We start from the raw sequence: 12,500 nt of genomic DNA, 5'->3' as shown, positions 1-12,500 counted from the left end.
GAAAAGTTTTGATCAAGGAGGATTTCCAGAGTTTGACAGTGGGGATATTCCTACTCCTGCCTCCCTATTGAAACTTTTCCTCAGGGAGTTGCCTGGTGGACTTATTCCAGAGCTACACATGACACAACTGCTGAAGGTGTTCAGGGGTAGGTGAAGCTGGGGCGTTGATGAGAGAACATTTTGGGTTCCTGCTGCACAACAAAATTGATTTATCAAATCGGACTAAATCTTCTTGAATTCTTTATCTTGCAGACTCAGAAGATGAAGAACTCAATCAGGCTGTGAGGACGATCCTGAACCGTCTTCCTGAGGAACATTTTAACGTCCTCTCCTACCTGCTGTTCTTCCTGGCCCGTGTGGCTGCTGAGAGTCATCTAAATCTTATGACATCCAAGAACTTGTCAATAGTTTTTGGACCCACCATCTTTCAGTAAGTGTTTGTATTTGTGTATTAATCTGATATATTCTGTACTTCAAAGCACATTACAATGTAACTCAGGGGCTGAGGTGTCCTATATAGTAATGTGACGTGTGTTATCTGTGTGCAGTGTTCCTCTCTGCCCCACCATGGTTGAGGATCAGACTCTGTGTAACACTTTGACAGAGCACCTGCTCAACAACCTGAAACATTTGCTGCCAAACATTTACCCTCATGCATCCACCGGCAACACAGCAGTGAGTTTATACTGTGTTTTAAGTTTGTTTCAGATTATACTTGTATCTGTGTGTGACTGGGTTATGAATTTAATCAGAACATTGTTAAACTATTACTATTAGTCATTGCTAGTGTGTAAGAGTGTGTGAAAGATTTAAAATGCTTAGAAATGTGCTTGTGTGTTTGAGGAGGCAGGGGACTCGACGGATGAAGAGTGTGTCAAACAACCGCCACTCACAGAAATCCGGTACGTATGCTGAGAACACACACACTGGTCATAATGGATGCTGGTCATTATGGGTTTATCATAAATCATTATTACCATCCTTATGCTTGTTATGTGTATATATTTTCCAGATCGAAGCTACCTAAAATTGGAAAACTGCGGCGATTGAGAAAAAGATTAAGACGTTTTGTAAAAATAATGTGCTTCTGCACTGGCAGGTATGTGGCAGGATCTTTATAAAACATTTTTATGTATGAGTGAGAAAGAGAATGTTGTGATTTGTTTTCCTGTGAATGTGCCCAGGTACATTTAGTTATACGGGTAATGAATGTGTTGAGTGAACAAACATAATCGGTTTTCTTTCCTTTTCATTCCTTCACCACATAGTAGTAACAACACAGAGAGTGGAGAGGAAACCTGGACATAGGTGACCAGGACTGCAAGACACTGAGGTCGGTGAGGGTCATTCGAAGACAGTGAGGCCGGTGAAGGTCATGGCAAGACATTCAGGCTGTCACCGCAAGACACTGGGTCCAGAGAGGGTCACCAGATGACATTGGAGCGGGTGAGGGTCACAGCAAGACATTAGGGCTGGTGAGGGTCACCGGAAGACATTAGGGTCAGTGAGGGTCACTGGAAGACACTAGGGCTGGTGAGGGTCATTGCAAGGCACTGGGGTCAGTAAAGGTCACAGCACTTGGGCCAGTGAAGGTAACTGCAAGACACAAGGGCTAGTGATGGTCACTGAAAGACATTAGGGCTGGTGAGGGTCACTGCAAGACATTGGGGGCCAGTGAGAATCCCTGAAAGGCACTGGAGATGGTGATGGACGACAGCAGGTGTGATTATGAAGATACAGAGAAGACAGATGCTAGACTCTGAAGCTGATTTAAAGGGTTAGTTCACCCAAAAATGAAAATTATGTCATTAATTACTCACCCTCATGTCGTTGGACAGCTGTAACACCTTCGTTCATCTTCAGAACACAGATGAAGATATTTTTGTTGAAAGCTGATGGCTGAGAAAGGCTTCAAAAAGGCCTCCAATTGGGATTTAGTACATTTCGACTGACCCACTCACAAGACCCCTAAAAGGCACTAAACACTTCGTTACAAAGTCCATCTCACTACAGTGGCTGTACAATCATTTTACAATGCGACGAAAATAGTTATTGTGCGCACAAAAATCAAAATAACGATCTAATCCACCAAATTATTGACGTGAACTCGACGCATGCGCGAGAATATGACGCAGCTCTGCCGTTCGAATCATAGACAGTAAAAGAAATGGACTGAGCGATCCCATTGACGTCAACGGCGAAAAAATGAAGTCAACCTAGGGGCACTCACTTCCTGATGGCTGAGCGAACTGCGCAGGCTCAGACTGAGCTTGACGATGTAGATGTGACGTGAGCCTCCTGTCTGACAGCTGTAGGTCTTCTAGTAGTTGTGGAAAGTAAAATCTGAATCACGTTGTTTAAATATTTTCTCCCGTTGCTTTTGGCTCACTATGGGCTTCTCCCCATTCTCCCCCCTTGATTTTATCAGACTTTATGTCTCCACGTCCCCCCGACTGTCTCATAGACAGTAAAAGATTGCCTGCGAGCGTCTCCTCAGGTCTATACGGTAATTTCTCAACTGTGCGACAGAGTCGCGTTGGTTATGACGCAATCGTTAGCCTATTTTTACAAAAACAGGTTCTGCGGGGCGATAGTGTTAGATACAAGGTAACGGAGCCTTTTATGCATTGTCGTGTTTCTTTAGAAATAAACAATGGACAAATGGAGTCTTTAAACGTCTCAGATGTAAAGTTATTCACTGTCAAAATGACTCAAAAATCAATGGGAGTCAACGGGATGCTAACAGCAGGTGATGCGCTATCGCGTGAGTTGATTTTGAGACAGTGAGTTGATTTTGAGACAGTGAGTTGATTTTGTGAGTTGATTTTGAGCGTGAGTTTGATTTTTTTTTTTGCGCACAAAAACTGTTCTCGCCGCTCGGTACAATTATTGTACAGCCACTGTAGTGAGATGGACTTTGTAACGAAGTCTTTAGTGCCTTTTATGGGTCTTGTGAGTGGGTCAGTCGAAATGTACTAAATCCCAATGGAGGCCTTTTTGAAGCCTTTCTCAGACATCAGCTTTCAACAAAAATATCTTCATTTGTGTTCTGAAGATGAACGAAGATGTTACAGGTGTCCAACGACATGAGGGTGAGCAATTAATGACATCATTTTCATTTTTTGGTGAACTAACCCTTTAATTCAAGCTTGTCATCTTCAGTTAATTAATAAATATTTTTTTCTTTGTACGCAGTGTTTTGTTTGTAGTTGTCCAGTCAAGTTGAATTTACAAAATGTCAACAACAAAAAAAGCCCAAATTCCACACTCCAAAGTTGAGCTGTTTACACTTACATTTACTTACACCAAAATAAACATACACCATAAAACACCCTAATATTAAAACATTTCTGAATATAATTATTTTTAAAAAATCACTTTTATTGGTGTTGTTAATTAACATTAACATGGAAATGCTTACACAGAAATAAATTCATTTAGGTTTGGAATGACATTAGGGTGAGTAAATGATCACATTTTTGGGTTGAACAATCATATTTTTCAAGAGTTAACACATAATTTAAGTAAGACACTGATATCTCTTTCATGAGGCTATTACATTTCATTAAATCTATTTAAAAAAAGTTAATACAACTTTTAAAGAGGGAAAAAAAAGCTTTGCCCTTAATTCACGGGATCCAGACTTTAAAACAGTTTTATAGACTATAGTTTAACTGTAGGCCAGTTTCATTTAAATGTAAGATCATGGCAGTTACAGGGTAAAAAACATAGACTGTAAAAACCTTGCTCCTCATTATATGGCTATATGGTTTCTAAAACTATGTAAAACTTTAAACATATATAATAAACTATTATATTTGTAACTAAGTATAAAACATGTAAACACCTATAGAAAATACGAAAACAGCCTCTATAAAAGTGATTTATATTCTGCAATATTAATTATAGCAACATTTTTAATAAATGTTTCTTCCAAAACACCATATTTCTCTTCGCTCACAGCGTTATTCAACACAGAACCTGTAATGTTTCCATATCACACGATTGTATAAAACTAAATTCGGAGTCAAAGTGCCATATATAGAGCAGTATTTAAACGCAGCGTATACGTTCGTCAGCAGCTGCGCTGTGCGGATATTCGCCTTTTGCAGTTCCATGCGCTCAAATACTAATAAATAAATAGAAAAATAGCGACTAATATGGAGGGGAGGTCTCTCTGTCGTTTAATAGCACAACGGCAAGCGCGTCGAAGAACGGACGAGAGACGATGCGCGCGCTGCTGAGCCATAAACACTTGGGTGAAGATGACAGAATAAGACTAGGCCTACTGCACACCGTGGTTTTGATTTTTTTTTTTTTTATAGTAATAAAGTAATTTAGTTCAGTTAGAGAACAGGCCGTTCAAATAAAAACTGAAGTTGTCTGCTATCGAACGAGCGTCGCAGCAGGAGTCAGATCTTGAGCTGACAGATGATCGCGGAAGATTTGGTTTCAAAGTGAAATGTAAAAGCGCCTAATAAAGGGAGTTTGTCATTGTGTTGTGTTTTTTATTAAGAATAATAGGCTAATTTTAAACCGAAACTAAAATCTGCTTGGCCGCACAGAGGGCGCATTTACTGACGAGCTGTCAGCGCGCACTGGCGCGTTTTCAGTTCATATGGAAGCATAACTTTCATAGGAATTCATTGAAAGCACTCGCTTTGCATCCGCTCCCGTTATTAATGCCTGAGCGCGGCAGTGCGCATATGTTCCTTTCGGTTAGATAGAATTAGTGATTTAAAAGCCCCGTTATTACCGATGTGGTCACGTCACACCTTGATTAACCGGTGGGAAAATGTCCACACCGTCACATGTAGCCTACATTCGCGAGATAGCCTACATTTGAGAATGTTAAGAGCTACTTCTGTAGTTATTTTGGTGAAAGTAACTCAAAAGTAATACAGGAGTAATGTAGCCTCCATTACAATTCTGAGACAGTAGCCTATAATATTGTAATGTAAAGAATTACTTTTAAATAGCAGTAATAAGTAATCTATAATATATTACAGTTTGGAAGTAACTTGCACAACACTGGTAACGACGTCTTTAGTAGCCTACCTTTTATGACTTATGGTCTTATGAGAGGAAAATACATTGTCAATGGAGGCCTTTTTGAGCCATCGGATTTCAACAAAAATATCTTCATTGTGTTCCGAAAATGAACAAAGGTCGTACGGGAGTAGAACGACATGATGAGGGTAAGTAATTAATGACAGAATTTTAATTTTTGGGTGAACTATAACCCTTTAAAAGTTTCTTATTTACGTTTATGTATTTTGATGGTTGTTAACTCAACTAGACTCTTCCGCAGATTCCAAAGCGCTATATGACGTGGGTTGCTGCAGCAGGTAGCCTAGCTACCAGTGGCGGCTTGTCAATAGAGGGCGCTGGGGCGCCGCCCCCATCACAATTCCAGAAATATACATGTATACAAAAATGAAATAAAAATAAAATAAAAATAAAATAGTTTACTCATATGATGTATGAGTGGGTAATTAAGAGCCTCAGCATTTAATAAAAAAAACTATTTTATATGTTTTTTAATGTTTCATGCGGTTTCATGGGCGAGGGACGCCGGACAAATGGATGTCTATCTCAGTCCATAAATCGTCGGGCAGCATGTGACCTGAAGCTGGTCTCTAATTGGTTTCTTAAAGATTCTCCTCCGGGCGCAGGTCGCTGCGTCCCTGGCGAATCAGAATTGCATACATGTTTTTTGATCCAATCTGATTGGTTCTCGTCAACTGTCATTCAATGTTACGCTCTTGGCCACTACTGCGAGAGAGCGTTGGTGACAACGTCACTCCGACCCCGCCCGCCTAAACATTCGTAGAGATGGCAGCAGTCAAACTAAATTTTGTGATTGATTTACAAAAAAATCCTTTCACAAGGCGTTCGCTGGAAGAAAAAATAAGAATTAAGGATCTCGGACCGGACCAGTCCGATTTACAAATTCAGCAGCAGTCCAGTGACAGAGGACGAAGCTACACTCGGAGCTTCACCTGCTCTCGTTATGAGAAAAGGAGGTGGCTGACTGGATGTGACGGTAGCATTGCCCTTTTTTGCTTTCACTGTCTCTTATTTCAAAGTGAGTGAGAGGTGTTTTTCGACCTTGAAAAGAATAAAAACTTTTCTCAGAAACACCATGACCCAGGAGAGGCTGAACGCACTTGCATTGCTCTCCATGGAAAAGAGACTTGTCACTGAGATGACTGACTTTAATCAGAGAGTAATTGAGAAATTTACTGGCCAGAAAGAAAGGAGAGCAAAATTTATGTTCAAGTAGTCAACATGCCAGTCTGTTGTTGCTACTTTTGTTTTTTCCTTTCCTTGTTCAATTATATATGGGAAATAAATATGTAAAAAGATAAAAAGTGCAGACACTGTTTTCTCTTTAATGCTTGAATTTAGTCAACATGCTCCTTGGTACTGCTTTGTATTTATTTTACTTATTTGATTTATAAATAAGTAAAATAATTTATAAGTAATTATACTTATATATACTTATATACTTATTATTATTATTATTATTATTATTATTATTATTATTATAATTTATAAGTAAATTATACTTAAATTAACATAATTATACTTAAATATACGCAATTATTCTTAAATATACGTAAATCCCCCCCCCCCCCAAAAAAAAACCCGCGCCCCCCCAAAAAAATATATCACCAGCCGCCACTGCTAGCTACATATAAACATTCAGCACTATACATCTCTGTTGGGTGTTTTGGCGATTGATGTAGTTGGCGAGTTTCTGCAGTTATTGAATATTCTTGAGTATTCATCTTCGGTGTTTGACTCCGGACTTTGACTATCGGCTTTGGATTGGCGACACATTTCGACTCTTGGTTTTTGACTCCCTTCTGTTTTTGACGCACGATTTTTGACGGTTTTGGGATTCCCGTTTTTGACACTTTTCTGGTTTTGACTCTCGGCTTCGGACACTGATTGGTTCACAGCGCGGCACTGAAAAAAAACAACGGACACTAGCTTCACACTTTCATGAGCCTTTCATGAAAATGGGAGAGATCGGCATTTTATCAGTGTGTGTAAGTATGCAAAATGATTTACAAATACTTACAGCCAGTAAATAACTTTATAAATTTGTGTTTTGAAAATCCTAAACATTCCCATTATTATTTTTTGAGTTTGCATTGTTATATATTGAAATGGACAGATGACATGCTGTAAATTGGTGTTAGTGTAGCCTACATGGAGAAACGCTATATTCATTATAAAATGTATGTTTCCTGATACACTCTTTGTTACTGAAATGCATACTTGTTAGACAGCTTCATGTAACGTTAAACATATTATTTGTGCATTCTGTGCTGTAACGTTACAATATTTCCCAGTAGGCTAAACTGTCCTGAATTGTTTTATTTATTTATGAATTTTTGCCTTGTGCAGGTGGAAAGACAGAGAGCTGTGTTTGGTGTGCCCCTGATCGACCTGAGGAAGAGTGGACAGATGAGACAGGGTCTTCCTCTATTGCTCATGCGCATAGTGGAGTTTGTGGAGAAGCATGGTGAGTGCCGTGTGTTTCTCACTCTCAGTGTTGGTCAATGATCACATCTGTGCTGAGATAATGTGTGTTTGTGTTTAGGTCTCAGTGAGAGTGGGCTGTTCAGGGTTGGTGGAAAAGTGAAACGCTGCAATGAATTAAGGAAAAGTTTTGATCAAGGAGGATTTCCAGAGTTTGACAGTGGGGATATTCCTACTCCTGCCTCCCTATTGAAACTTTTCCTCAGGGAGTTGCCTGGTGGACTTATTCCAGAGCTACACATGACACAACTGCTGAAGGTGTTCAGGGGTAGGTGAAGCTGGGGCGTTGATGAGAGAACATTTTGGGTTCCTGCTGCACAACAAAATTGATTTATCAAATCGGACTAAATCTTCTTGAATTCTTTATCTTGCAGACTCAGAAGATGAAGAACTCAATCAGGCTGTGAGGACGATCCTGAACCGTCTTCCTGAGGAACATTTTAACGTCCTCTCCTACCTGCTGTTCTTCCTGGCCCGTGTGGCTGCTGAGAGTCATCTAAATCTTATGACATCCAAGAACTTGTCAATAGTTTTTGGACCCACCATCTTTCAGTAAGTGTTTGTATTTGTGTATTAATCTGATATATTCTGTACTTCAAAGCACATTACAATGTAACTCAGGGGCTGAGGTGTCCTATATAGTAATGTGACGTGTGTTATCTGTGTGCAGTGTTCCTCTCTGCCCCACCATGGTTGAGGATCAGACTCTGTGTAACACTTTGACAGAGCACCTGCTCAACAACCTGAAACATTTGCTGCCAAACATTTACCCTCATGCATCCACCGGCAACACAGCAGTGAGTTTATACTGTGTTTTAAGTTTGTTTCAGATTATACTTGTATCTGTGTGTGACTGGGTTATGAATTTAATCAGAACATTGTTAAACTATTACTATTAGTCATTGCTAGTGTGTAAGAGTGTGTGAAAGATTTAAAATGCTTAGAAATGTGCTTGTGTGTTTGAGGAGGCAGGGGACTCGACGGATGAAGAGTGTGTCAAACAACCGCCACTCACAGAAATCCGGTACGTATGCTGAGAACACACACACTGGTCATAATGGATGCTGGTCATTATGGGTTTATCATAAATCATTATTACCATCCTTATGCTTGTTATGTGTATATATTTTCCAGATCGAAGCTACCTAAAATTGGAAAACTGCGGCGATTGAGAAAAAGATTAAGACGTTTTGTAAAAATAATGTGCTTCTGCACTGGCAGGTATGTGGCAGGATCTTTATAAAACATTTTTATGTATGAGTGAGAAAGAGAATGTTGTGATTTGTTTTCCTGTGAATGTGCCCAGGTACATTTAGTTATACGGGTAATGAATGTGTTGAGTGAACAAACATAATCGGTTTTCTTTCCTTTTCATTCCTTCACCACATAGTAGTAACAACACAGAGAGTGGAGAGGAAACCTGGACATAGGTGACCAGGACTGCAAGACACTGAGGTCGGTGAGGGTCATTCGAAGACAGTGAGGCCGGTGAAGGTCATGGCAAGACATTCAGGCTGTCACCGCAAGACACTGGGTCCAGAGAGGGTCACCAGATGACATTGGAGCGGGTGAGGGTCACAGCAAGACATTAGGGCTGGTGAGGGTCACCGGAAGACATTAGGGTCAGTGAGGGTCACTGGAAGACACTAGGGCTGGTGAGGGTCATTGCAAGGCACTGGGGTCAGTAAAGGTCACAGCACTTGGGCCAGTGAAGGTAACTGCAAGACACAAGGGCTAGTGATGGTCACTGAAAGACATTGGGGGCCAGTGAGAATCCCTGAAAGGCACTGGAGATGGTGATGGACGACAGCAGGTGTGATTATGAAGATACAGAGAAGACAGATGCTAGACTCTGAAGCTGATTTAAAGGGTTAGTTCACCCAAAAATGAAAATTATGTCATTAATTACTCACCCTCATGTCGTTGGACAGCTGTAACACCTTCGTTCATCTTCAGAACACAGATGAAGATATTTTTGTTGAAAGCTGATGTCTGAGAAAGGCTTCAAAAAGGCCTCCAATTGGGATTTAGTACATTTCGACTGACCCACTCACAAGACCCCTAAAAGGCACTAAACACTTCGTTACAAAGTCCATCTCACTACAGTGGCTGTACAATCATTTTACAATGCGACGAAAATAGTTATTGTGCGCACAAAAATCAAAATAACGATCTAATCCACCAAATTATTGACGTGAACTCGACGCATGCGCGAGAATATGACGCAGCTCTGCCGTTCGAATCATAGACAGTAAAAGAAATGGACTGAGCGATCCCATTGACGTCAACGGCGAAAAAATGAAGTCAACCTAGGGGCACTCACTTCCTGATGGCTGAGCGAACTGCGCAGGCTCAGACTGAGCTTGACGATGTAGATGTGACGTGAGCCTCCTGTCTGACAGCTGTAGGTCTTCTAGTAGTTGTGGAAAGTAAAATCTGAATCACGTCGTTTAAATATTTTCTCCCGTTGCTTATGGCTCACTATGGGCTTCTCCCCATTCTCCCCCCTTGATTTTATCAGACTTTATGTCTCCACGTCCCCCCGACTGTCTCATAGACAGTAAAAGATTGCCTGCGAGCGTCTCCTCAGGTCTATACGGTAATTTCTCAACTGTGCGACAGAGTCGCGTTGGTTATGACGCAATCGTTAGCCTATTTTTACAAAAACAGGTTCTGCGGGGCGATAGTGTTAGATACAAGGTAACGGAGCCTTTTATGCATTGTCGTGTTTCTTTAGAAATAAACAATGGACAAATGGAGTCTTTAAACGTCTCAGATGTAAAGTTATTCACTGTCAAAGTGACTCAAAAATCAATGGGAGTCAACGGGATGCTAACAGCAGGTGATGCGCTATCGCGTGAGTTGATTTTGAGACAGTGAGTTGATTTTGTGAGTTGATTTTGAGCGTGAGTTTGATTTTTTTTTTTGCGCACAAAAACTGTTCTCGCCGCTCGGTACAATTATTGTACAGCCACTGTAGTGAGATGGACTTTGTAACGAAGTCTTTAGTGCCTTTTATGGGTCTTGTGAGTGGGTCAGTCGAAATGTACTAAATCCCAATGGAGGCCTTTTAGAAGCCTTTCTCAGACATCAGCTTTCAACAAAAATATCTTCATTTGTGTTCTGAAGATGAACGAAGATGTTACAGGTGTCCAACGACATGAGGGTGAGCAATTAATGACATCATTTTCATTTTTTGGTGAACTAACCCTTTAATTCAAGCTTGTCATCTTCAGTTAATTAATAAATATTTTTTTCTTTGTACGCAGTGTTTTGTTTGTAGTTGTCCAGTCAAGTTGAATTTACAAAATGTCAACAACAAAAAAAGCCCAAATTCCACACTCCAAAGTTGAGCTGTTTACACTTACATTTACTTACACCAAAATAAACATACACCATAAAACACCCTAATATTAAAACATTTCTGAATATAATTATTTTAAAAAAAATCACTTTTATTGGTGTTGTTAATTAACATTAACATGGAAATGCTTACACAGAAATAAATTCATTTAGGTTTGGAATGACATTAGGGTGAGTAAATGATCACATTTTTGGGTTGAACAATCATATTTTTCAAGAGTTAACACATAATTTAAGTAAGACACTGATATCTCTTTCATGAGGCTATTACATTTCATTAAATCTATTTAAAAAAAGTTAATACAACTTTTAAAGAGGGAAAAAAATGCTTTGCCCTTAATTCACGGGATCCAGACTTTAAAACAGTTTTATAGACTATAGTTTAACTGTAGGCCAGTTTCATTTAAATGTAAGATCATGGCAGTTACAGGGTAAAAAACATAGACTGTAAAAACCTTGCTCCTCATTATATGGCTATATGGTTTCTAAAACTATGTAAAACTTTAAACATATATAATAAATATTATATTTGTAACTAAGTATAAAACATGTAAACACCTATAGAAAATACGAAAACAGCCTCTATAAAAGTGATTTATATTCTGCAATATTAATTATAGCAACATTTTTAATAAATGTTTCTTCCAAAACACCATATTTCTCTTCGCTCACAGCGTTATTCAACACAGAACCTGTAATGTTTCCATATCACACGATTGTATAAAACTAAATTCGGAGTCAAAGTGCCATATATAGAGCAGTATTTAAACGCAGCGTATACGTTCGTCAGCAGCTGCGCTGTGCGGATATTCGCCTTTTGCAGTTCCATGCGCTCAAATACTAATAAATAAATAGAAAAATAGCGACTAATATGGAGGGGAGGTCTCTCTGTCGTTTAATAGCACAACGGCAAGCGCGTCGAAGAACGGACGAGAGACGATGCGCGCGCTGCTGAGCCATAAACACTTGGGTGAAGATGACAGAATAAGACTAGGCCTACTGCACACCGTGGTTTTGATTTTTTTTATATATATATATATATAGTAATAAAGTAATTCAGTTCAGTTAGAGAACAGGCCGTTCAAATAAAAACTGAAGTTGTCTGCTATATCCGAACGATCGAGCGTCGCAGCAGGAGTCAGATCTTGAGCTGACAGATGATCGCGGAAGATTTGGTTTCAAAGTGAAATGTAAAAGCGCCTAATAAAGGGAGTTTGTCATTGTGTTGTGTTTTTTATTAAGAATAATAGGCTAATTTTAAACCGAAACTAAAATCTGCTTGGCCGCACAGAGGGCGCATTTACTGACGAGCTGTCAGCGCGCACTGGCGCGTTTTCAGTTCATATGGAAGCATAACTTTCATAGGAATTCATTGAAAGCACTCGCTTTGCATCCGCTCCCGTTATTAATGCCTGAGCGCGGCAGTGCGCATATGTTCCTTTCGGTTAGATAGAATTAGTGATTTAAAAGCCCCGTTATTACCGATGTGGTCACGTCACACCTTGATTAACCGGTGGGAAAATGTCCACACCGTCACATGTAGCCTACATTCGCGAGATAGCCTACATTTGAGAATGTTAAGA

At 39.8% G+C, this 12,500-nt stretch overlaps 2 protein-coding genes across 2 annotated transcripts; both read left to right on the top strand.

Moving 5' to 3' along the window:
- Positions 1 to 111: 111 nt before the first annotated feature.
- On the top strand, positions 112 to 1,493 carry LOC137038207 (protein FAM13A-like). Its single transcript, XM_067412668.1, has 6 exons — positions 112 to 146; positions 253 to 430; positions 549 to 675; positions 844 to 902; positions 1,013 to 1,099; positions 1,269 to 1,493. Exons 1-6 carry the CDS (start codon positions 119 to 121, stop codon positions 1,306 to 1,308), a joined length of 519 nt encoding a protein of 172 aa, XP_067268769.1. The 5' UTR covers positions 112 to 118; the 3' UTR covers positions 1,309 to 1,493.
- A 6,294-nt stretch (positions 1,494 to 7,787) lies between these two features.
- On the top strand, positions 7,788 to 9,192 carry LOC137038125 (protein FAM13A-like). The gene is made up of 6 exons (XM_067412566.1): positions 7,788 to 7,822; positions 7,929 to 8,106; positions 8,225 to 8,351; positions 8,520 to 8,578; positions 8,689 to 8,775; positions 8,945 to 9,192. The coding sequence occupies exons 1-6, from the start codon at positions 7,795 to 7,797 to the stop codon at positions 8,982 to 8,984; spliced, it is 519 nt and encodes a 172-aa protein (XP_067268667.1). The 5' UTR covers positions 7,788 to 7,794; the 3' UTR covers positions 8,985 to 9,192.
- Positions 9,193 to 12,500: the final 3,308 nt, after the last annotated feature.

The sequence above is a fragment of the Pseudorasbora parva genome, chromosome 13, assembly GCF_024679245.1.
Source record: "Pseudorasbora parva isolate DD20220531a chromosome 13, ASM2467924v1, whole genome shotgun sequence".
Classification (NCBI taxonomy): Eukaryota; Metazoa; Chordata; class Actinopteri; order Cypriniformes; family Gobionidae; genus Pseudorasbora; species Pseudorasbora parva.
This window is presented reverse-complemented; position numbering and strand designations above follow the sequence as displayed.